We start from the raw sequence: 21,833 nt of genomic DNA, 5'->3' as shown, positions 1-21,833 counted from the left end.
CCAGGGAGTCTTCTCTTCTCATGAGGTGGCCAGAGTATTGGAGCCTCAGCTTCAGGATCTTTCCTTCCAGTGAGCTCTCAGGGCTGATTTCCTTCAGAATGGATAGGTTTGATCTTCTTGCAGTCTATGGGACTCTCAAGAGTCTCCTCCAGCACCATAATTCAAAAGCATCAATTCTTCGGCGAACAGCCTTCTTTATGGTCCAGCTATCACTTCCATACATCACTACTGGGAAAACAATAGCTTTAACTATACGGACCTTTGTTGGCAAGGTGATGTCTCTGCTTTTTAAGATGCTGTCTAGGTTTGTCATTAGGAATCCTAATATCCACTGACAATAAATAGGAATCAAGACCTTTCATGGCATCTAGTATTTTAGTTGGAATGTTACACACTTGTATTTGTTGTGAATGACTTGCTAGCTTCTGCCATTGCAGACATGATGGAACCTGAATTTGGAGACCTTGGGCGGTCCTCTGCCTTATCTCAAGTCCAGTTCAGGTGTGCCCAGCTGCTAGTGACCAGGCAGTGGCATCATCTGGCGGTAACTGTGGCTAAAGAAACGAAACAGACCTGCACCATTTCAGCCTATGTCAACGGACAGAGAGTTGGCTCTGCAAAGGTAATCACTTTGTGCTCAGGTGAGATTGGCGCTGGGCTTATCCATGCTGCCTCTCGCCCTGCTGCTTTCTTCCCGGGAAAACTGCTCGATTGGAGCAAAGGGCAATTTAGATCTCTCTTCCCCCACAGATTGCCATGTGTTCCAATCAGGGGGCAATATAGGAGGTTGTCCCTCAGTCCTGCTTTCTGACTGGCTCCATCCTTTGGCTAGAACTTGCTCTTTGGACATGGCCATTGGCTCCCACCTTGGCTTCTCCTGGCTGTTCATGGCCAGTGTTGGCAGGGTGGGCACTCACAAAACCGAATGCTCCTATAAAAAGACAATCCTAGAAAAATAGATATTGATGGCATTTTACCATTGCACTGTGGAGAGCGTATTAACTTATGGTCTGTGTGTGTGCTTTGGGAGCTGCACGGCCAGGAAAAAACCAATGCTACCCAGGGTTGTAAAGACTGCAGAGAGAATAATTGGGTGCACTCTTCCCACCTTAGATCAAATCTATGCTGCCAGGTGCCATAAGAAAGTGGAAGAGATAGTGCAGGATAGTACGCACCCCGGAAATGATCTCTTTCAGCTTCTGCCTTCTGGAAGAAGGTATAGGGTTATAAAGGCCAGGACTAGCCGCCTGAGAAACAGTTTCTACGTAAATGCAATTCTGGTTCTAAACGCAGCATAAAAGGTCTCTATAGTATAGTGTATTTTAAAATGGGGTTTTAGAGTTTTTAGGGGTTTTTGAATGTTTTATGTAGTTTTGTAGTAGTTTTATGTAGTTTTGTAGTAGTTTTATGTAGTTTTTCAATTTCATTGTTCTGCATGGGACAATGACAATAAAGATATCGTATATCGTATATTGGAGAGAAGGCTTCTAGCCTAGCCTAGCCTAGACCTGAGTTCCAGGGGCAGCTGACTGAGCTACCCAAACGTAGCATAGCCATTCAGCAGTTCCTTTTTTCCCCTGTTGCAGATGCAATACATCCAGCCTCTCCCAGGCAACTTTGTCTCCATGGACCCATCTTCCTTTATCGACGTCTACGGTTATGTGGCTACCCCACGGATTTGGAAACAGAAGAGCTCCTTGACTTGGTGCCAGGGCCCGATGTATTTGTTTGAAGAAGCTCTCTCTGTGGGAACTCTGCAGCTTATTGCCAACCTTGGTCCGAGATACTATAGCAACTTCCAAGCGGTGGGGTTTAAAGGTAAAAGTTGTTGCATGGCAAGTCCCCCTCCCCCCTTGTGAAATAAAGACACAGGACACGGTATTTAAGGTTAATGGGCGAAAAAAGGCCACAACTTTATTGATTGCAGGAATTGAGCGGTATTGGCTTAGGCATTGGTCCTATCAGCTAACCGGCTTCAGCCCGATTGCATGATGACCGGTAAGGGTTAACCACCAGTAGGGGGAGTCCTGCTGATGTACATCAACTAGGATCTCCTCTGGGGTCACCACTCGGGGGTGTGCCTTAGGCCCACACCTCCATAGGCTTCAGACAGGGCCACGCCCCCCGGAATCCGTTTACCGGACTACCCTTTGCTTTGGGGGAAGGTGATGACACTTCCTTCCCCCCCACATCTGCATAACAGTACCCCTACCAATGCCTAACCTCCAATGCCGAGAAGTTGTGACGATTTGCTACGAGGTAGGCAAAAACCAAATGGCCGGTGCCAATTCGCCAAGTGGAACAAATTCCTACCAGGCTCCTTGACGGCGACCAACCGAAGTCCAGAGCAAGGTCAGAGGAGAAACTAAAGGGCGGGTGGGGTGGGAAACCTGGTCAGCTGGCGACGAGAAGAGAGGGCAGTCCTTGGGCGCACTGGGCATAAATAGCCCAAGCCACACACCCCTGACCAGCTGATTGGCTAAGCAGGGAGATGACTCGCCCGAGGATTCCCTCATTCTCGTGGGGGCTGTGAGCCAGCCCCCGCGTGCGTGGGGAGGGCGTGGGCCCGCAACCCTACCTCCTCTCTATTTTGGAAGTGGCTTTCCCGCAGCCACTTTTCGCCACTGTTTTAAAGGTTTCCGTCAGAAGAGAAAGAGAGCTCCATTTGGCTGAGTGCCTGCCCTCTGTATAGGCTATTCCTTGCCCTGTCAGCAATGTCTAGGCAACACGATGACCATATAAATACATAATAGACAATGTATAGAATTCTTACAAACCATAACAAGTACAAAATGAAATCTTTAGTCTCAAAGTCTCTGAAAATCTTTAAATGAAGCGAGGTACCAAACTTTGTGGGACGCGGGTGGTGCTCTGAGTTAAACCTCAGAGCCTAGGACTTGCTGATCAGAAGGTCGGCGGTTCGAATCCCCGCGATGGGGTGAGCTCCCGTTGTTCAGTCCCTGCTCCTGCCAACCTAGGAGTTTGAAAGCACATCAAAGTGCAAGTAGATAAATAGGTACCACTCCAGCGGGAAGGTAAACAGCGTTTCCGTGCGCCGCTCTGGTTCGCCAGAAGCGGCTTAGTTATGCTGGCCACATGACCCGGAAGCTGTACGTGGGCTCCCTCGGCCAGTAAAGCGAGATGAGCACCGCAACCCCAGAGTCGGCCATGACTGGACCTAATGGTCAGGGGTCCCTTTACCTTTACCAAACTTTGTACGATGAAAGACAAGCTGTGAAGCTTTGTGTATTCAGCAAATATGATGTCCAACACTGAACAGTGATTCTGGATATTGACTACTGTTTCGTAGAATTCTTCGTCAGCGTGGTGGGAGAATATCTTTATTTCGAATGAATGTATGTAAATGAAAATATCAAATGCTGTGGAACAGCGCTCATGTAATAATGTAGTCACAATTACAATTGACTTTTACTCGCTGAAAGTAACGCAGTGAGGTCTCCCTGACTCAACTCCTTTAGCTTGAGACGTTTCCCCTCTAGCCTCTCATTCTGGAGCCCTCCCCAACAGACACGGACTGGACATGGGGTTTGAGCACCCCCTCTGGGCCTGCCTGGTCCATTGTTCAGCAACATGTAGGACTCTCCTGGAGCAGGTTGTGAGAGGAAGAGAGCCAGCAGGACTGATTCTGTCCTGCTGCCAAATGGTGGGGCTGCCTTCTTCTGTGTCATGAAATTCTACTCAGTATTGATCCAGAGTGGAACTCCGACATTTAGTTAGCAGAGTAAAAACTTAAACACGTTGCCGCTGAAGGCAAATGAGTATAATGGTCACAAATCCAATATATTCAGGATTGGAACTGTCCATAAGAAATCCAGTTGCAGCAGACTTATCTTAAATGTACAATAACTTATAATAAGACTAAACATTAACACTATATACAGTGGTACCTTGGTTCTCAAATGCCTTGGTACTCAAATAACTTGGAACTCAAACACTGCAAATCTGGAAGTAAGTGTTCCGGTTTGTGAACTTTTTTCGGAAGCCGAACGTGCTCCATTTTGAGTATTACGCTTCCGATTTGAGTGCCACACTTCCGTTTTGAGTGTTACGCTGAGGTCTGTCTATTTATTTTGTGCTTTTGTTTTTGCGGCTCTCTCTCTTTGTTTTTGTGACTGTGTGGAACCCAGTTCCACATTAATCATTAATTGAATGATTGTGTGACTGCAGTACATTGTTTATTGCTTTCATTTTATGGATCAATGGTCTGGTTGGATAGTAAAATTCATGTTAAATCAGGGGTTGTTTCGGAACTTGAAATATGGGTACCCCCAACAAAAATTTAAAATTCGGCTTCGTAATTCGGAATTTATGTGATGTGATTTGATTGGTCGGTTAATAAAAATGATTTAGAAAATAATAATAGTTAGGGGTTTTTTTTTAAACGTCTGGAACGGATTAATCCATTTTGCATTACTTTCTATGGGAAAGAACACCTTGGTTTTTGAACGCTTTGGTTTTCGAATCGACTTCCGGAACGGATTAAGCTTGAGGACCAAGGCTCCACTGTACAGAACACCACACCAGAAGGAAGAGAGATAGAAAGAGGAAATGAAACCCAGGCTCTTTCTGGCCTTACTATTCTAGTCAGCATGACCTTGACAGAAAGAGATAAGAGAACCAGTTTAAACCAGCTGCACTCAGCTTCTCTGAAGAATAGCCCAAAGCTCTAGCACCTCCCAGCTCGTCGCTTTTCCAGCCTCTTCCCCATTGACCTACCACCAAGACCCAGGGTTCAATTCCTTGCCTTCCCTGTCCTCCCTTGGGGGGCGCGCAGTCAGGCAATTTACAAATTTGCTCATGCGTTTTTCTGGTTTTGTGCAAATCTGGTATTGAAAGAGCTATATTGTATATGAATGGGGAAGGATGGGGTGGGATATCCTCTAATAACTAATGCTGGAGGGAATTGGTCCTTTCTCACCTAAATGATTGCTTTGCCTCACACTGAGAGTAGGCCATCTTCTTGCGTTGTCCTTAGGCGCAAGCTCTTGTAGCAGTGTACTGACTTCAGCCTTGGTAGCACAGGAGAAGATTTCATTTGGAATCAACACCATGAACTCATCTTATACCACAATCAAAAATATAAAAGACTTCTATGGCGAGGTGGACGGTCGCCTGATTGCTAAAGAGGTTAGTGCTTTTTGGCCTTTTGCTGAACAGTGAAATGAGAGATTTATTATTATTTTACAATTTCACAAAACACAGGAGGCTGTAGGATAACCCACCATGGGAGAGGTCTTAAAGGGAGAGCACTGTGGCCAAACAAGGCACAACTCTTAATCTAAAAATGTAGCCAGTTAGCTTGTTTGAAGGTCCAAGTAAATTGATTCTGCTTTGGACATCTAGCAAATTCAGCCATGGGTCTGTCATTGTTCTAAAAAAGAGAGAGACTTTTCTAGAAATCTTTAGGCCTGAGTGTGAAGCGAAAGCAAGTCTGACCTGAAACAGTATGACCCAAAGTTATGTTTTTTAGTTTGCTTTTTCTTTTTCTTTCCCCCCCCCCCGAACTATGGCGTCTTTTTTAAAAAAAGATATTTATTAAAGTTTTCAATTTTTTATACAAACAAAAAACAAACAAAAAGATTAAAAAAAGACATATAGTTCATAAAACATACTTTTCAATAACAAATTTCTCTGACCTTCTCATACCTCCCCTTCTTGTATTCCATTTCAGATTATTTGTTCAGCAAATCCTTAATTTAAAGCATTACAGCTTATAATATCACCTTATTTTCTATCCAAACCCTTTTTTCCCCCATCCATGTTCCTTTAGAGTTCCTTTAGTTTGCTTTTTCTTCATGGAGAAAGCCAGGAGCCTGGGCAGAAAGTAGGGTTAGGGGGCTTCTCTTCTAAAATTTAAACTGCACATTTTTTTTGAGCATCTGAATCTACTGTTTTTGTAAACACCAAGGAAAGCGGGTAATGAACATGCACTAGAGCATAGTTAGAAAAACATGATGTGCTGGGTGTTAAGTTGTGGGCGAACATATCAGACGACACAGCGATTCTTCCAAAGAATCTCTTTATTTGTAAGCTGGAACAGAACTGAACTGAGGAGCTCAGTCAGCCTGCTTATATAGAGCTCCAGAACAATGTAACTGTTGCAACTTTCTAAAACTATCTGAACGTCACTTTCGATCCTTCATTTGCATAACTATCTACAGTATCCCCCTGCTGGCCCAGGGTGAGAACTTCAGTACATAACACTGGGATTGGTCTTGATGACCCCTCCCCCATGGTCCATTTCAAACTCTACGATTCTAAGCTACATGGACCAATGTACTTGGATCAAACTTTTGACATTTACTTTGTCAGATTACTGTTTCATCCAGCCTAGAACTGCCTTTCCCAGTCCTGTTACCCGAGATCTTGTTTACGTAGACCAAACCTAAAGCTATGCATGCAATGTATGAGCAATGTGTGTGTGTGTGTAAAAAAGTATTTGATCCCCTGCTAAATTTGCCCGTTTGCCCTCTGACGAAGAAATGACCAGTCCATAATTTTAATGGTAGGTTTATTGTAGCTGTGAGAGACAAAATAACAACAGGAAAACCCCCAGAAACCCAGAAGACAAAAGTCAGAGATTGATGTGCATTATAATGAGTGAAATAAGTATTTGATCCCTTTGCAAAAGACGACTTAGTACTTGGTGGCAAAACCCTTGTTGGCAATTGCAGAGGTCAGATGTTTCTTGTAGGTGGCCACCAGGTTTGCACACATCTCAGGAGGCATTTTGTCCCACTCCTCTTTGCAGATCCTCTCCAAGTCAGTAAGATTTTGAGGCTGATGTGTAGCTGTTGTTATTCTGTCTCTCACAGCTACAATAAACCTCAAATTATGGACTGGTCATTTCTTCGTCAGAGGGCAAACAGGCAAACTTAGCAGGGGATCAAATACTCTCTCCCCCTCACTGTATAGATATGTATATTCTTGTAATTGCTGTGAGCTGCTAGACTTGCTCCGAAAGGCATCACATTTGAGCTCTGAGGTCACCCCCCCCCGAGCCTCTGGGTCTGAGCCTCAGGCATCCTGGCTTCCACATATGAGATAAGGAGATTGCAATGGCGCATTAGGTCCTAATGCAGCCTGTGTATCGCAAATCAAACTCTTCTCCCACTTCATGTGACTTACCAGAGGCAGAAGCGGTGACCTGGGAGGCTGAATAAAGTGTGAAGGTTTTGCAAAGGCATTAGACACTCTTGAATGTGCTCTGTTCATGAAGGGAAGCCGAGTGCCACAGGAGCTGAAGTCCCCCTGAGGCATTGATGCACGCCAATAACATCAGTGTGGTGTTGAAAGCATTTGCCAACCTAAGCAAGATCCTAGCAAGGCCTTTAGGCCTAATGGCGTCTTCAAAAATAGTCCAGAACATTTAAGCTATTTCCTTGTAGGACCAGAATGGTAAACGGCTCTGAATTTCTCCATCATAGGGTGCTCAAGAGGGATGCGGGTAGCGCTGTGGGTTAAACCACAGAGCCTAGGACTTGCCGATCAGAAGGTCGGCGGTTCGAATCCCTGCAACGGGGTGAGCTCCCATTGCTCGGTCCCTGCTCCTGCCAACCTAGCGGTTCAAAAGCACGTCAAGCGCAAGTAGATAAATAGGTACCGCTCCGGCGGGAAGGTAAATGGCGTTTCCGTGCGCTGCGCTGGTTCACCAGAAGCGGCTTAGTCATGCTGGCCACATGACCCGGAAGCTGTACGCCGGCTCCCTCGGCCAATAAAGCGAGATGAGCGCCGCAACCCCAGAGTCGGTCACGACTGGACCTAATGGTCAGGGGTCCCTTTACCTTTTACCTTTATGGTGCTCAATAGGTTTTTTTCCTTTCAAAATTATCCTTGCCATTTACCTGCCTTGTGTGACACAACAACTCCCTCTATTTTTCAGCTGGAGCTCTCTTCTCGTGACAGCACAACGCCAGTTTTCATGTCTCGAAATACTGCAGGGAAACTTGCAGGCCCCTTAAGAACTATCGGATCAGTTGCTGTAGGCCTGTACGGTAAGCAGAAATGAGGGCCATGAACACTGAAACATATTAAGAAGTATAACCTAACTAACTAACTAACTAACTAACTAACTAACTAACTAACTAAAATTAAGAAGTCTGACCAGAAGCAGGGCACAAAGGAGGGCTGTAAGACCGAAGGCCCTTTAAACATCGCCACAAATCATGTGAAAGCCTTTTTCATTTGGTGGGTGGCTACAGTTGGCGTGATGTTTAAACCGCCCAATGGGCGGGGGTCTTTCCCGCTGAATTAGCACACAAACATTTCTTGGCTGTACCAATTCTGTGGTCAGGACACACAGGATGGGCCGACACCCCAACCACCCCTGGACCAATGGGGGCAAGTGACTGGATTTTGATTCTTTAGTGGCGAAGCTCTCAGCTACATCAGCTCCTAATGTGCAAGTGATATGCAAAAACACTTCCCGCTAACTAGCTGTCTAGGCAAACTGTGACTGCAGACCCATGCTCCCCATGTCCCCCCCCCCACTATTTGGGGGCACCTGCCTGTCCCTGACAACTGAAAGTTGCAAGTCCAGGTCACCTAACTTTTCCCCTTATCCTGTGCAGATCACTCAAGAAAAATGACTTTTTTGTAGCTAGGACAATGTTTCATACACTCTTGCTGCATATGTAATTTCCCAAAGCACTCATAAGGAGGACTTTACCAATAAAACCAATGAACATTTTGATAGAGGGAACTGAGCTGTGCTGTCTTAGCATTGGTACTTTTTGCAAATATATATATATATATAGAGAGAGAGAGAGAGAGAGAGAGAGAGAGAGAGAGTGGTAGACCTAGTGATGGATGTTCTGCTAGGTTTTGCTCAGCATAGACCTATTGAAATGAATTTGGTCATGTTCATTGATTTCAGTAGACCTAGTTCGAGTAAAACTTAGTTGAATATTTCCCTTCCTCAATTGTTCTTCCTTTGGCATTTATTAAAATTTTGTTTTTTTAATAAGCTTTTCTTGGGTAGCAAAAGCACATACAGCGTCTCTGCTTTCATTTCATAGAGCCATTTATTACAGATCAGTTACATTCGATGTGAGCCACAAATGTTATAGACAGTACAGTGGCACCTTGGTTTGCAATCGCTTTGGATTACAACAACGTCAAACCCGGAAGTGCGTGTCCCTTTTTTTGGATTACAACCCATTTTTTTTATTACAACCAATTTTTTTGGTGGGGAGGCCCCACTGGCGAAAGTGTGCCTTGGGTTACAACCTGTTTTGGTTTACAACCGGACCTCCAGAGTGGATTATGGTTGTAAACCAAGGTACCACTGTATGAGGTTGCGGGAGAAAAGAAGGGGTATGTGTGTTAAACTTTAATTCTTTTACATAGTGTATGTGCAAATATTTTGTGTTAGTGTCATGTGGGTACGTTCTCTTTCTATTCATTTACAGTGCTACCTCAGGTTAAGTACTTAATTCATTCCGGAGGTCTGTTCTTAACCTGAAACTGTTCTTAAAGCACCACTTTAGCTAATGGGGCCTCCCACTGCTGCCGCTCCACCGGAGCACGATTTCTGTTCTCACCCTGAAGCAAAGTTCTTAACCTGAAGCACTATTTCTGGGTTAGTGGAGTCTGTAACCTGAAGTGTATGTAACCTGAAGCGTATGTAACCCGAAGTACCACTGTATTCGTTTTTGCTGGCGGCGACAGAAATTGGGGGCCCCTTTAACTTGTTTCCTTCCTGTAACTACATGGCTAGAAAGATGCACAATTGTATGTAATAAAGAAACCTGATTCTGCTGTCGGGCTTTCCAATCTCTTTTCTCTCTCCTTGTTGCTTTCTGTGTTTTTGATTTTTTTCTGAATGGGACTATAGCGAGTTTGCCTCCTCACTTTATTCTCGCCTTCCTTACAGGGACCCGGGTTTTCCAGTCCTCCCCAGCAGCGGTCAGTCTCAACTACGTAGGAGGGCCTGCGATTATGCTGGGTCTCCTTGCCATGGCCCACGATGACCACACTGTGTATGCTGCTGTCAAAGTCTTGCACACTGTTCTCTGCAGCAGTGCAATGAGCGAAAATCTAATGAGACAGATTGGTGGGTACCAGGTGAGATGTTAATTCCTTTTCCACAGCAACAGTGGTCTTCCTTATCCCTCACGTGGTGTTTTATTTGGGCAGCTGTTTACCAGCTCCATCTGGTACCTAGGCTGAGACCCTATCTGCCCACGGACTGCCTTGCCAGAGTGGTGCATGCTCTGGTTATCTCCCACTTGACTACTGCAATGCGCTCTACGTGGGGCTACCTTTGAAGGTGACCCAGAAAATACAACGAATACAGAATGCGGCAGCTAGACTGGTGACTGGGAGCAGCCGCCGAGACCACATAACACCGGTCTTGAAAGACCTACATTGGCTCCCAGTACGTTTCCGAGCACAATTCAAAGTGTTGGTGCTGACCTTTAAAGCCCTAAACGGCCTCGGTCCAGTATATCTGAAGGAGCGTCTCCGTCCCCATCGTTCTACCTGGACACTGAGGTCCAGCGCTGAGGGCCTTCTGGCGGTTCCCTCACTGCGAGAAGCCAAGTAACAGGGAACCAGGCAGAGGGCCTTCTCGGTAGTGGTGCCCTCCCTGTGGAATGTCCTTCCACATGTCCTAGATGTCAAAGAGAATAGCAACTACCAGACTTTTAGAAGACATCTGAAGGCAGCCCTGTTTAGGGAAGCTTTTAATGTTTGATGTATTACAGTATTTTAATATTTTTTTGGAAGCCGCCCAGAGTGGCTGGGGAAGCCCAGCCAGATGGGTGGGGTATAAATAATAAATTATTATTGTTGTTGTTGTTGTTGCTGTTGCTGTTGTTGTTGTTGTTGTCCATCAGCTTGGTTTGCCATTCCTCTCTGGTCTTCTTTCCACCCGGGCAGCTGTTGTTCCATACATAAAAAGTCTTTTCTGCTCCTTTGGAATATCAGCGCCTACAATTCCTAATAGATTTTCACTGCACTCTTTCTCCAACAGACAGAGGAAAGTAGCATTCTGTAATTGCACAATCCAATTCAGTATTGATGATTTTGAATTTTCAGAATTACTTCCGTTCTTCAGTGGACGAAGATACACTGGGGAAGGGGGGGGGGTTTCTTATTCCACCCACTCTCTTTAAAAACCAGGCTGTGCCAGTTAGACAGCTTTTGTCAACTTCAATATTTCTGTTTCCCATTTCCCCAATCATAAGTTTGCCCCATTTCCACATGAATTTGCAATTTTAAAAAATAAAGTTCTCACAAAAAGTTGACATTTTACTGCACATTCCCCCCGATATACCTATTGGTGGATGTAATTTTTCCTAATATATATGTTTTTGCTATCAGTTCTTCCTAGCGTACTGCATTTTTATATGTGTTTTCTCCTAATCTAAGTATTTTTGGTCTACGGTTTTTTTTTGGGGGGGGGGTTGAGAACTGCACCGCAAAATTCATATATTGTTTCAGGAAGTGTGAATGAGGTAGATCTGCGTTAAGGTTGTGAACCAAACTGAATTCCTCCTCCATCAATTTGCAGCTCCTGGCATACCTGTTGAAAAGAAAGATCCATTTGTTAAACAGCAGAATTCTGCAACTCGTCTTCGCCATTGCGGGCATTGCTGAGATCAGCCAGGATGCCCCCACTATCAAGAACCTGGAGGCATTCCAGCATATTGTCTGCTGCTTTGAGGTAAAGATGCCAAATCTCTTTCATACTTTTTTTTGTGGGGGGCTTCCCCCCTCTATAGAAAGAAATCTCATTCCGTATAAGCCTCATTGAGTGAGGCTGGTGACCTGTGTCCAGGTTGCACCATTTTGGTCAGCATGCAAAGTTTACCTAACGAACAGAACACAAGCCACTCAAAGTTCTGAGTGCTGTTCCTTTTGGCTTTCAGCTTTGGTGCCATGCCCCTGAAAATATGGAGATTTCTCTCTTTGAACACCTAACAGAAATCTTACAAACTTCAAGGTATGTGGGCTGGTCAGCATGTTCATGGAGCCTGGAATCAGGGGCTAAACACATGCAACACATTTTGTGGGGTGAAGGTGCGGCCACAACATTTGTTTGAATTCAGCGATCACAAACATCGAGTCATGCACATTTCCCCCATTCAGTTTTGCTCAGCTGTTCATGGAGCAAAGGGGGCAGGCCTGAAATTCTCCTTATGCTCAGCTTTTAGAAGAGGGATTGACAGAGCATAGACTGCAGCCCACCAGCTGACCACTGGCCAACTCCCAAGTGAGCCCATGCTACTTGCTAGGAACCTTACAAAGAATGCTACGCTAGGTGGACCTTAGGGCCAAACTACCCATTAAATGAAATTCTAACAGTTTTTAGTTTGAAAGAAAAGCAGCTGGGTGAAGTCCTAGTGTGAAACATGGTCCCATGCTGGTTTCCTACTGGAAATTACTCTCCAATTGTTGCTATTTGTCCCCCAAAAGTGCCGTTTGCTGCCAAGGATATAGTCAAAGGCAAATATCAGGTGGGGATGCTGATCTTATTTTGTCCATAAATAGAGATAAAGGATTCATGTGGCTATTGTTACTTCAGAACATAACCGGAAGCTTAAGAGTGCTTTCTTTAAAATGCATGTTTACTATAATTTGTAGCTTCACACTAAAACAGACCCCGTGGGATATGTTCTTAAAGGCATATTCAGGAACATTTAACAGATATCAGGTATGCCTTACATACCTGCCAAGAAATCTCAAGTATGCACTCTTCTTTTGTAATTTTAAAACATATTGGAGACCTGTGAATTCTATTTCCTTCTCATTAAAAGGTCTTCCAGGATCCTGATAATGTTTTCTACTGACTTTTCTAAGAAAAGCATTTATTTCCACCGACGTACAGCTCCAGAAATCAATACTTTTGTTTGATTTGAACTCTCTAAGTCAGGGCAAATATCAAAGAAGAGTTATGGACCTGAGGGGAGGAGGTAAAGAGCAAGAGGTGAAACGATGACAACAATTTATCCCCCAGGCTGACACTGAAAACTATTTGATTTCTCCGTCAGTCTTTTGACGGGTTGCCAAGGCAACATCAGAAGTCAAAGGTCCAGAAGGTAGAGCAATTGTATAGGAGAAATGCAGATTTGGTTGTTTTCATCTTCTGCCAAGAAAGGTGGCTAGTGATCCTTTTGTCTGTTACAGAAAAGGAAGCTGGGATGTGCAACTTGCTCATCGGGTGCAGATGGTACCCAGACTTTTTATTCTCTTCAGTGACCCTGAGATTACACGCTCTCGCATCGGCAGGATCTGTACCGTACTGTCGCATTTGCTGCGCTACCATTTCAGCATCAAAGATATTGATTGGTATTATCATTCATCTTTCCCAAAGTGTGGGGGGGGCAGGAAGCATCCAAAGGAAGTAGAACCAAGACAAACACATCACCCTAAACTTTGCACACACACCCTTTCAGGTCTTTTACTAGTTTTTGTTTTTTTTGAGGGATGGGTTATGAACGCGTCTCCAGTTCACCCATTGTGCTGAGGGGAGCCGATCAATACCTCCATCTTCTTAGTGACTTGCAGTACAGCGAGGGAAGGCAGAGAACATCTTCACCCAATTTCCTAGGGAAAAGTTCTGTGACTTTTTAGAAAGTAAGAAACACAAAACATGGTTCTAGGAATTGAAGTGGGTGCCATATTAAGGGATTCTGTGGTGAACAACTTATCACATTTTTTTAGCCAATTAGAACAGTGTTCTGAGCTCACACTAAGAAAGATGCTCAGTGTTGACGTGGAGAACTGGTAATGCTACTGACAATTGACCGTTTCTCCTTTGTTTGAAAGGGTTGGCTTGTTCTTGGTCTACACTTTATACCCTTCCTCTGTGGATGAAAGCCATACCTGCCCGGACTATGAAGATGGTAAGGACTGCCGAAATTGGGAAATTTTGGAGCATGATCCACGAAGAAATAAAGAAAATATTAAGAATATCATATAGTAAAAGGCCAGAGGCATTCCTTTTAGGAATTTTAAATGACGATATTCCCAAAGACAAAGCTAAATTTTTCTTATACGCAACGTCTGCAGCAAGAATCCTGGTGGCTAAGTACTGCAAAGGGAATCAGTTACCCACTAGGGGAGAGTGGCTATGTAAGCTCTCAGAATACTTAGAATTAGCCAAATTGACAGACATAATAAGGCAAAAACCAAAAAGTGAAGTAAAAAAAGAATGGGAGTGCCTAAATGAATACCTCAAAAGTCAAGGTTCGAGGGCAGAAATCTGGCTGAGTCTGGAATAACCTTGTGAAGTGAAAGGATATGAAAGGAGGATTTATATCTAGATGTTAGAATAGAGATGATAAAGAAAACAGGAAAACAGGAAGACACAATGAGAGATAAAGGAGGTGCTGTGGGATTGGTGGAAATCAATGTCTTGTTGTTGTTGTTTTAGTGTTTATAATATTAACTTGTAAGATATGGATTTGGTTGTTGTTGCTTTCTTTAGTTTTCGAATGTTGATTTTTGTGTGTTGTGTATTGTTATTTTTTGATATCTTTCATGTTGTTGTGTGGAAAATACTAATAAAATTCATTTTTTAAAAAAGAAAAGAAGATGGTAAGGACTGGCACTGTGTTGAATATTCAAGAGGTTCCATTTACGCAAATAAATAGTGATTTCCACAGCTGCAGTGATGCAGCTTGGCTATTGCCAAAGCTACTATAGCAGGGATGAGTGGGCTGGATGAGTGGGTTAGATTCACACTAGGGGCCCAGAAGGGATGGAAAGGCTGACAGCATCTGGAGAGTACCATGTTGGCTATTGCTGCCTTAGAGTGTGGCTCTTTTAGAAATAAAACAATTCTCATATTCATTTTTAGTTCTCGGCTGTTGCAAACCTTTAGGAACTAATTCGCTGTTGCCTCACCGGGGGGACAAATAAGATTAAACTAGGTTGTTCAGAACTTCATGCACATCTGTTTTCGTCTTCTGATTTTTAGGCTTAGGCCAAACATCTGGAAAAATGATTTGGCTACGAAACCAGCTGCTGAGAATGCTGCTAGATGTGATGCGTTCCGATCAACTTTATTTTTCCTCTGAGTAAGTAGGATTATGGGGCAGAGGAAGGTGAGAGGTGGGGCAAGGCACCAGATGTTGGTGTCACACGGGGTGCTACTAAAATTCGAGATGCCAAGGTCCGTCACTGGTCCTGACGGAACGAATATAATTGAGTTGAATGTCACCCTGTGGAGTGCCAGAGAGCTTTGTGAAGCTTGTAACTATGCTGAATTTCCAATGCCCTGCTGAATTACCCATGTAGTGCCATGGGCACAGGGCCCTTTACAAGAATCAAACATTACCAATTGTGTCTCTAAGGTAAAGGTAAAGGGACCCCTGACCATTAGGTCCAGTCGTGACCGACTCTGGGGTTGCGGCGCTCATCTCGCTTTACTGGCCGAGGGAGCCGGCGTACAGCTTCCGGGTCATGTGGGCAGCATGACTAAGCCGCTTCTGGCGAACCAGAGCAGTGCACGGAAGCGCCGTTTACCTTCCCGCCGGAGTGGTACCTATTTATCTACTTGCACTTTGATGTGCTTTCGAACTGTTAGGTTGGCAGGAGCAGGGACAGAGCAACAGGAGCTCGCCCCGTTGCGGGGATTTGAACCGCCGACCTTCTGATCGGCAAGCCCTAGGCTCTGTGGTTTAACCCACAGCGCTACCCGCGTCCCGCATTGTGTCTCTAGGTGGCGTCTTTTAACCAGGTTGTCCTCCACACAGGATCCAAGAAGAGGTGTTCCAGACTCTGGGGCCCGACTGGTTCATGATGTTCACACAAAGCCACGTACACCCAAGCACAGTTGTGCTGGCTGTGAAGTTTCTACTCCATTTTCTCCACAATCACACACTCCTGCATAAATTTAAAGAGGGGATGATGGCTGGCCTCTGGCTTGAGAACAGCTCGGTGGGGCTGAATATTTTGATGGGTAGGTCCTAAGTATACTTGTTCTTGTCATGTCAAGCCTGATCAATGTTCTGCCATTTCTGAGTGGTTTGTTGTTGTTGTTTAGTCGTTTAGTCGTGTCCGACTCTTCGTGACCCCGTGGACCAGAGCACGCCAGGCACTCCTGTCTTCCACTGCCTCCCGCAGCTTGGTCAAACTCATGCTGGTAGCTTCGAGAAAACTATCCAACCATCTCGTCCTCTGTCATCCCCTTCTCCTTGTGCCCTCCATCTTTCCCAACATCAGGGTCTTTTCCAGGTCTCTTCTCATGAGGTGGCCAAAGCCTTGGAGCCTCAGCTTCAGGATCTGTCCTTCCAGTGAGCACTCATGGCTGATTTCCTTCAGAATGGATAGGTTTGATCTTCTTGCAGTCCATGGGACTCTCAAGAGTCTCCTCCAGCACCATAATTCAAAATCTGAGTGGTTTAGGAGAGTGTTATTTGTTGTTCTTGTTGTTTTTTGATTTAGATAATTTAAAGAGTTGCCCCCATACCTCTGAGTGCAACCCATACCTGCTGCCTGGATTTGCAGAGCTCAAAATATTCCTGAGCAAGTTTGTTCATGTCCCTGAGATCTACTTCCTTCTGTCGGGACTATTTTTGGCTACCCCAGTGTTTGAGCCACCAGAGGAAACCAAGGTAGGTTCTTGAAAAGTAACATTTCTCCATAACAGATGAAAAATGGACCTGGTCGATAATTATGCCAGACTGTTGATCTCACTAATTTCAGGACATCAGTCAATGCTGTGTGTGCTGGCAATATTCTGCAATATTGTGGTTCTACGTATGGTTGCATCAAGATTATTTTGGTGCGATGTGCATAAGTTTAGCCCTTCTCAGTACAACACTACACAGACAAGGCTCTTAATAAAGCCATCATGGGTGGTTTTTTTTGCAGTAATTAATGTGCAATGTAGAAATGCAGAGAGGGAGAGAAGACATGAATAAATTGGAGGAACTGACAGCCATGACCAAGCGAGCAAAGCACAGTGTTTGTGCTTAACAGACTGCTTTACTCCAAGCGGTCCTAGGGTGGATTTCAAAAATGTCACAATTAAAGTACAATTTACATAAAAATAATAGAACCAAGCAACCAATAACAGCAGCAAAACAGCAGCACACAGCAATGCCATTTCAAAAACCTTGAAGATGAAAAGTAGAATGTTGGTTTCGATTTGGAAGCACGGCGAGGCGATTTGAAACTCCAGAATGTAATGAGAATTTTGGAAGCACCCCTATTATAAAATTCGAGACTTCCTCCAGACTCACTGCCCCGTATGTCAAACTTAGCAGTTTGGTTGTTTGGTGGAGGAATATATAGCTGCTGTGTTTAGACATGGGAGCAAGTCCTCCTCCTGTAGATTCACAGTAAACCCTTCTTTCAGGCAGATTTGGACTCGATGTTGCAATGGCTGCTGTACAACCACTGTAAGGATGCTGTAGCCAGAGTTGGGTTGTGCGTGGAGGGAGCGGTTCTGCTGCTCGAGATGGTGAAGTCCATAGTGAAACAGGTGAGCGCTGTACTGGGAATGTTGCAGGCTAGAATCGGATAGGCTGGAGGAATGCTTGAGGGCAAAACACCCATTCTACAGTGGGGAAGGGAAGACTGCCAAATGGTTGACACTCGGGAGTCAGGCAAAGTGAAGTTACCTTTGAAGGTGACCCAGAAACTACAATTAATCCAGAATGCGGCAGCTAGACTTGTGACTGGGAGTGGCCACCAAGACCATATTACACCGGTCCTGAAAGACCTACATTGGCTCCCAGTACGTTTCCAAGCACAATTCAAAGTATTGGTGCTGACCTTTAAAGCCCTACATGGCCTTGGCCCAGTATACCTGAAGGAACATCTTCACCCTCATCATCCAGCCCGGACACTGAGGTCCAGCTCTGAGGGCCTTCTGGTGGTTCCCTCTCTGCAAGAAGTGAGGTTGCAGGGAACCAGGCAGAGGGTCTTCTCGGTGGTGGCACCCGCCCTGTGGAATGCCCTCCTATCAGATGTCAAGGCAATAAACAACTACCTGACTTTTAGAAGACACCTGAAGGCAGCCCTGTTTAAGGAAGTTTTTAACGTTTGATGATTTATTGTGTTTTTAATATTCTGTTGGAAGTCGCCCAGGAGTTATTATTATTATGGAGTAATCACCAGAACAAGGAGCATGAAATGCTAGCAACTTTGCTGCACTGGTTGGGGTAGCTGGTCCAAATACATCTGGAGGATCACCTGTTTCCCCATCCCTGATCTAAACTGATCCTAGCACGAACACATGACTGGCTCAAACAGAAACAGTTAGAAATTGGCACAGGGTGATTGAAAACTGCCACTGCCATAAGTTGGACGTGACCAACAAGCCACCATGTTAGTTAAACCAGGAGTGGGGAACTGTATCTTGGCCAGAGGGCCAGGTCAAAAAGCGCCCAACCCTCCATTGGTCACTTTGACTGTCAATCATGTGATGTGACTTTGCAAAAATGACCCTGGAGGGCAGATGTTTGATGTTTTGCTGTGCTTGATGTTTTAATTTGGTGGAAGCTGCCCAGAGTGGCTTGGACAACCCAGTCAGATGGGTGGCACATTAATATTAATAATAATTAATAATAAGGCCTGCAGCAGAGATTTCTCATGCTGGGTTAAAGGCTTCTTGAATCGGTATGTTAACAGACAAATCCTATGTTTGTATCCAAGGGACGCGGGTGGCGCTGTGGGTTAAACCACAGAGCCTGGGACTTGCTGATCAGAAGGTTGGCGGTTCGAATCCCCACAACGGGGTGAGCTCCCATTGCTCGGTCCCTGCTCCTGCCAACCTAGCAGTTTGAAAGCACGTCAAAGTGCAAGTAGATAAATAGGTACTACTCTGGCGGGAAGGTAAATGGCATTTCCATGCGCTGCTCTGGTTTGCCAGAAGCGGCTTAGTCATGCTGGCCACATGACCCGGAAGCTATACGCTGGCTCCCTTGGCCAATAAAGTGAGAGGAGCGCCGCAACCCCAGAGTCGGTCACGACTGGACCTAATGGTCAGGGTTCCCTTTATGTTTGTATCCAGACTCCAGCAGGTACAGAGGATTCATGGGAGATCACTTACCCAGGGCACATCATGCAGTTCATCTACCTCGTATATCACAAATACTCCGAGGATCCTCTTTGGTACAACTCTGACTTCCTCCAAGCCTTAGCCCTGGTCATCTTTCCTTCTGCAGTATCTCAGGTATGAACAGCCAATTGTTTCATGGGCTTATTATGTTAATTCTGTCCCTCAGAAGACAGTGATGTAGCGGCTGTTGACATGAGCAAGAATTACATATCTGTGCCCCTAAGTGCAGGATTGCTTTGTTTGACCAGAGTGAGGGTCAAGATCCTAGCATGGGTCCCCTCCACTAGGATCCAAGTCTGGATCATGCCCTTCCCATCGAAATCCACCTGTGTCTTTTTCTGTTAGAAACTGATGACACTTTTCTTTTGATAGGACTTTAACGTATAACAATTTTTCATTTCTCTTGCACCTAGTTTTTGATGCATACAGTGCTTATAATAATACATAATAAAATTTTATTTATACCCTGCTCTTCCCGGTTCAGAAAACCGGGCTCAGGGCGGCTATCAACAAATTTAAAACACTTAATTGTAGAAGCAGCATAAAATACAGTATAAAAACATGAATAACAATAAAATTCAAAGTTCAGAAATCAGTTTGGGGAAAATCCATCTAATAAGCATTAGATAGTCACCAGGGCTAGCTGGCTGAATCAGTCCTACTTAGCCTCAGATCTCCTAAAATATTAAAGAAAAGGATCCAATTTTTAAAATTATGATATTGCATTGTACTGACTATTATTATTACAGTGGTACCTCGGGTTAAGTACTTAGTTCGTTCCGGAGGTCCGTTCTCAACCTGAAACTGTTCTTAACCTGAAGCACCACTTTAGCTAATGGGGCCTCCTGCTGCTGCTGCACCGCCGGAGCACGATTTGTGTTCTCATCCTGAAGCAAAGTTCTTAACCTGAAGCATTATTTCTGGGTTAGCGGAGTCTGTAACCTGAAGCCTATGTAACCTGAAGCCTATGTAACCTGAGGTACCACTGTATTATTATTATTATTATTATTATTATTATTTATTTTATTTTCTGCACCACCCTTTTCTATGAGAAGCCAAGAATGAATGCCGCTATCCAGTCCAAAATATTGTTTGAAGAATGTCGCTCCCTGATTCTTTTTCTCTTTCTTCAGGGCAGTATTTCACCTTCCAACAGCCTGGCGACTGACTCTGACAGTAAGAAAAACAATGCCATTTCCGCTTCCCTGCACCCTGCTAGGAAACAAGTGTGGGACTTCATCCGCCTCCTCCTGATGGAAAAAATGCTCGTTTTCTCCGCCGAGAGACAGTGGCACCCCATGGAGTTACTTCTTGAGGTCGAGTCCATATGACAAAAATAGCCATCCCTTGATGCTGTCTCCTTATGAAAACACAATAAAACATCAAACATTTAAAACTTCCCTAAACAGGGCTGCCTTCAGATGTCTTCTGAAAGTCAGATAGTTGTTTATTTCCTCAACATCTAGTGGGAGGACGTTCCACAGGGCGGGTGCCATCACCAAGAAGGCCCCCTGCCTGGTTCCCTGTAACTTGGCTTCTCGCAGTGAGGGAACCGCCAGAGGCTCCTCAGAGCTAGATCTTAGTGTATGGGTTGAAGTGTAGATTAGCCAGCTGTATTACTTTAAAATAATAATAATAATAATAATAATAATAATAATAATAATAATAATAATTACTTATACACCGCCCATCTGGCTGGGTCTCCCCAGTCACTCTGAGTGGCTCCCAAAAGAATATTAAAAACTCAATAAAACATCAAACATTAAAAACTTCCCTAAACAGGGCTGCCTTCAGATGTCTTCTAAAAGTCAGATAGTTGTTTATTTCCTTGACATCTGATGGGAGGGCGTTCCACAGGGCGGGTGCCACCACTGAGAAGGCCGTCTACCTGGTTCCTTGTAACCTCACTTCTCGCAATGAGGGAATCGCCAGAAGGCCCTCAGAGCTGGACCTCAGTGTCCGGGCAGAACGATGGGGGTGGAGACGCTCCTTCAGGTATACTGGGCTCCTAACCACCAGAGCCTTGAGGTGCAGTGGACAGGAAAAGGGGTGCTCTGAGCTCCCCCACTGTTCCTCCCCCGCTCTTCTCACATGAACTGGGGCTCCATACACAAGCGTGCAATGTAAAGTCTGCCAAATGGGCTTGAAGATTCATCGTTACAAGTTCCTTGGAGACTCTTGGCTGGGAACAGGCTTTCTCTTTAGGATCTGCCTTACTGGTGCTTCCTGCAGACTCTGATGATTGCTATGTTACTGCTGTGCAGGCTTCTGAGGAGAACGCCACCCCTGAGCAGAAGAAGTGCTTCCAGACAGAGCTATTACTTTCCATCATAGATATCTTCTACATAATTGGCCAAGAGGATGGGGAGGCACAAGGTGAGTGCCACAAGTAGCTAGGTCTACTCCATATATGGGGAGAAAGAAGGTAGGAAGGCTATGGATCACTGGCCAACATCAAGTGGACCAGACCAGCTGGTGGTGCTAGGAGTCTTCCAGAACTCAGTGGACTTGGGACTCAGCTACATTAGTAAAATAAAGTTTTAAAAAGCGTTTTAAATGCATTATAACACTGGGACACCAGATGGCGCTGTGGAGTACCGTCTTTCAGCAATGTGATTTCCCACACGTTTTCCTGAAACATTTTTTTGAAGTGTCTAGATCCAGCCTTGGTCTGATCCAGCGAGAGACATTTCTTATGTTCTTTGAAGCAAGAGTGCTCACGACCACTCAACATATATTACCAATGTCCTGTCTATAAAAAGGTGCTTAGCGCTTTTGCCCTGTAAATGTAAAA

General features: G+C 44.8%; 1 protein-coding gene across 1 annotated transcript in view; it reads left to right on the top strand.

Annotated features, from left to right (window-relative positions):
* The window catches only part of WDFY4 (WDFY family member 4), a 174,189-nt gene that overhangs the window by 46,386 nt on the left and 105,970 nt on the right, over window positions 1-21,833 (top strand). The window contains exons 16-31 of the mRNA XM_053387394.1: window positions 438-622; window positions 1,587-1,818; window positions 4,997-5,148; window positions 7,904-8,015; window positions 9,896-10,086; window positions 11,537-11,689; window positions 11,895-11,968; window positions 13,153-13,314; window positions 13,795-13,871; window positions 14,948-15,047; window positions 15,726-15,931; window positions 16,417-16,586; window positions 17,333-17,458; window positions 18,992-19,153; window positions 20,173-20,355; window positions 21,304-21,415. Of these exons, the coding sequence (XP_053243369.1) occupies window positions 438-622; window positions 1,587-1,818; window positions 4,997-5,148; window positions 7,904-8,015; window positions 9,896-10,086; window positions 11,537-11,689; window positions 11,895-11,968; window positions 13,153-13,314; window positions 13,795-13,871; window positions 14,948-15,047; window positions 15,726-15,931; window positions 16,417-16,586; window positions 17,333-17,458; window positions 18,992-19,153; window positions 20,173-20,355; window positions 21,304-21,415 (2,397 nt within the window). The remainder of the gene's footprint in view (window positions 1-437; window positions 623-1,586; window positions 1,819-4,996; window positions 5,149-7,903; window positions 8,016-9,895; window positions 10,087-11,536; window positions 11,690-11,894; window positions 11,969-13,152; window positions 13,315-13,794; window positions 13,872-14,947; window positions 15,048-15,725; window positions 15,932-16,416; window positions 16,587-17,332; window positions 17,459-18,991; window positions 19,154-20,172; window positions 20,356-21,303; window positions 21,416-21,833) is intronic.

Source organism: Podarcis raffonei, chromosome 5 (assembly GCF_027172205.1).
Source record: "Podarcis raffonei isolate rPodRaf1 chromosome 5, rPodRaf1.pri, whole genome shotgun sequence".
NCBI classification, from domain to species: domain Eukaryota; kingdom Metazoa; phylum Chordata; class Lepidosauria; order Squamata; family Lacertidae; genus Podarcis; species Podarcis raffonei.
This window is presented reverse-complemented; position numbering and strand designations above follow the sequence as displayed.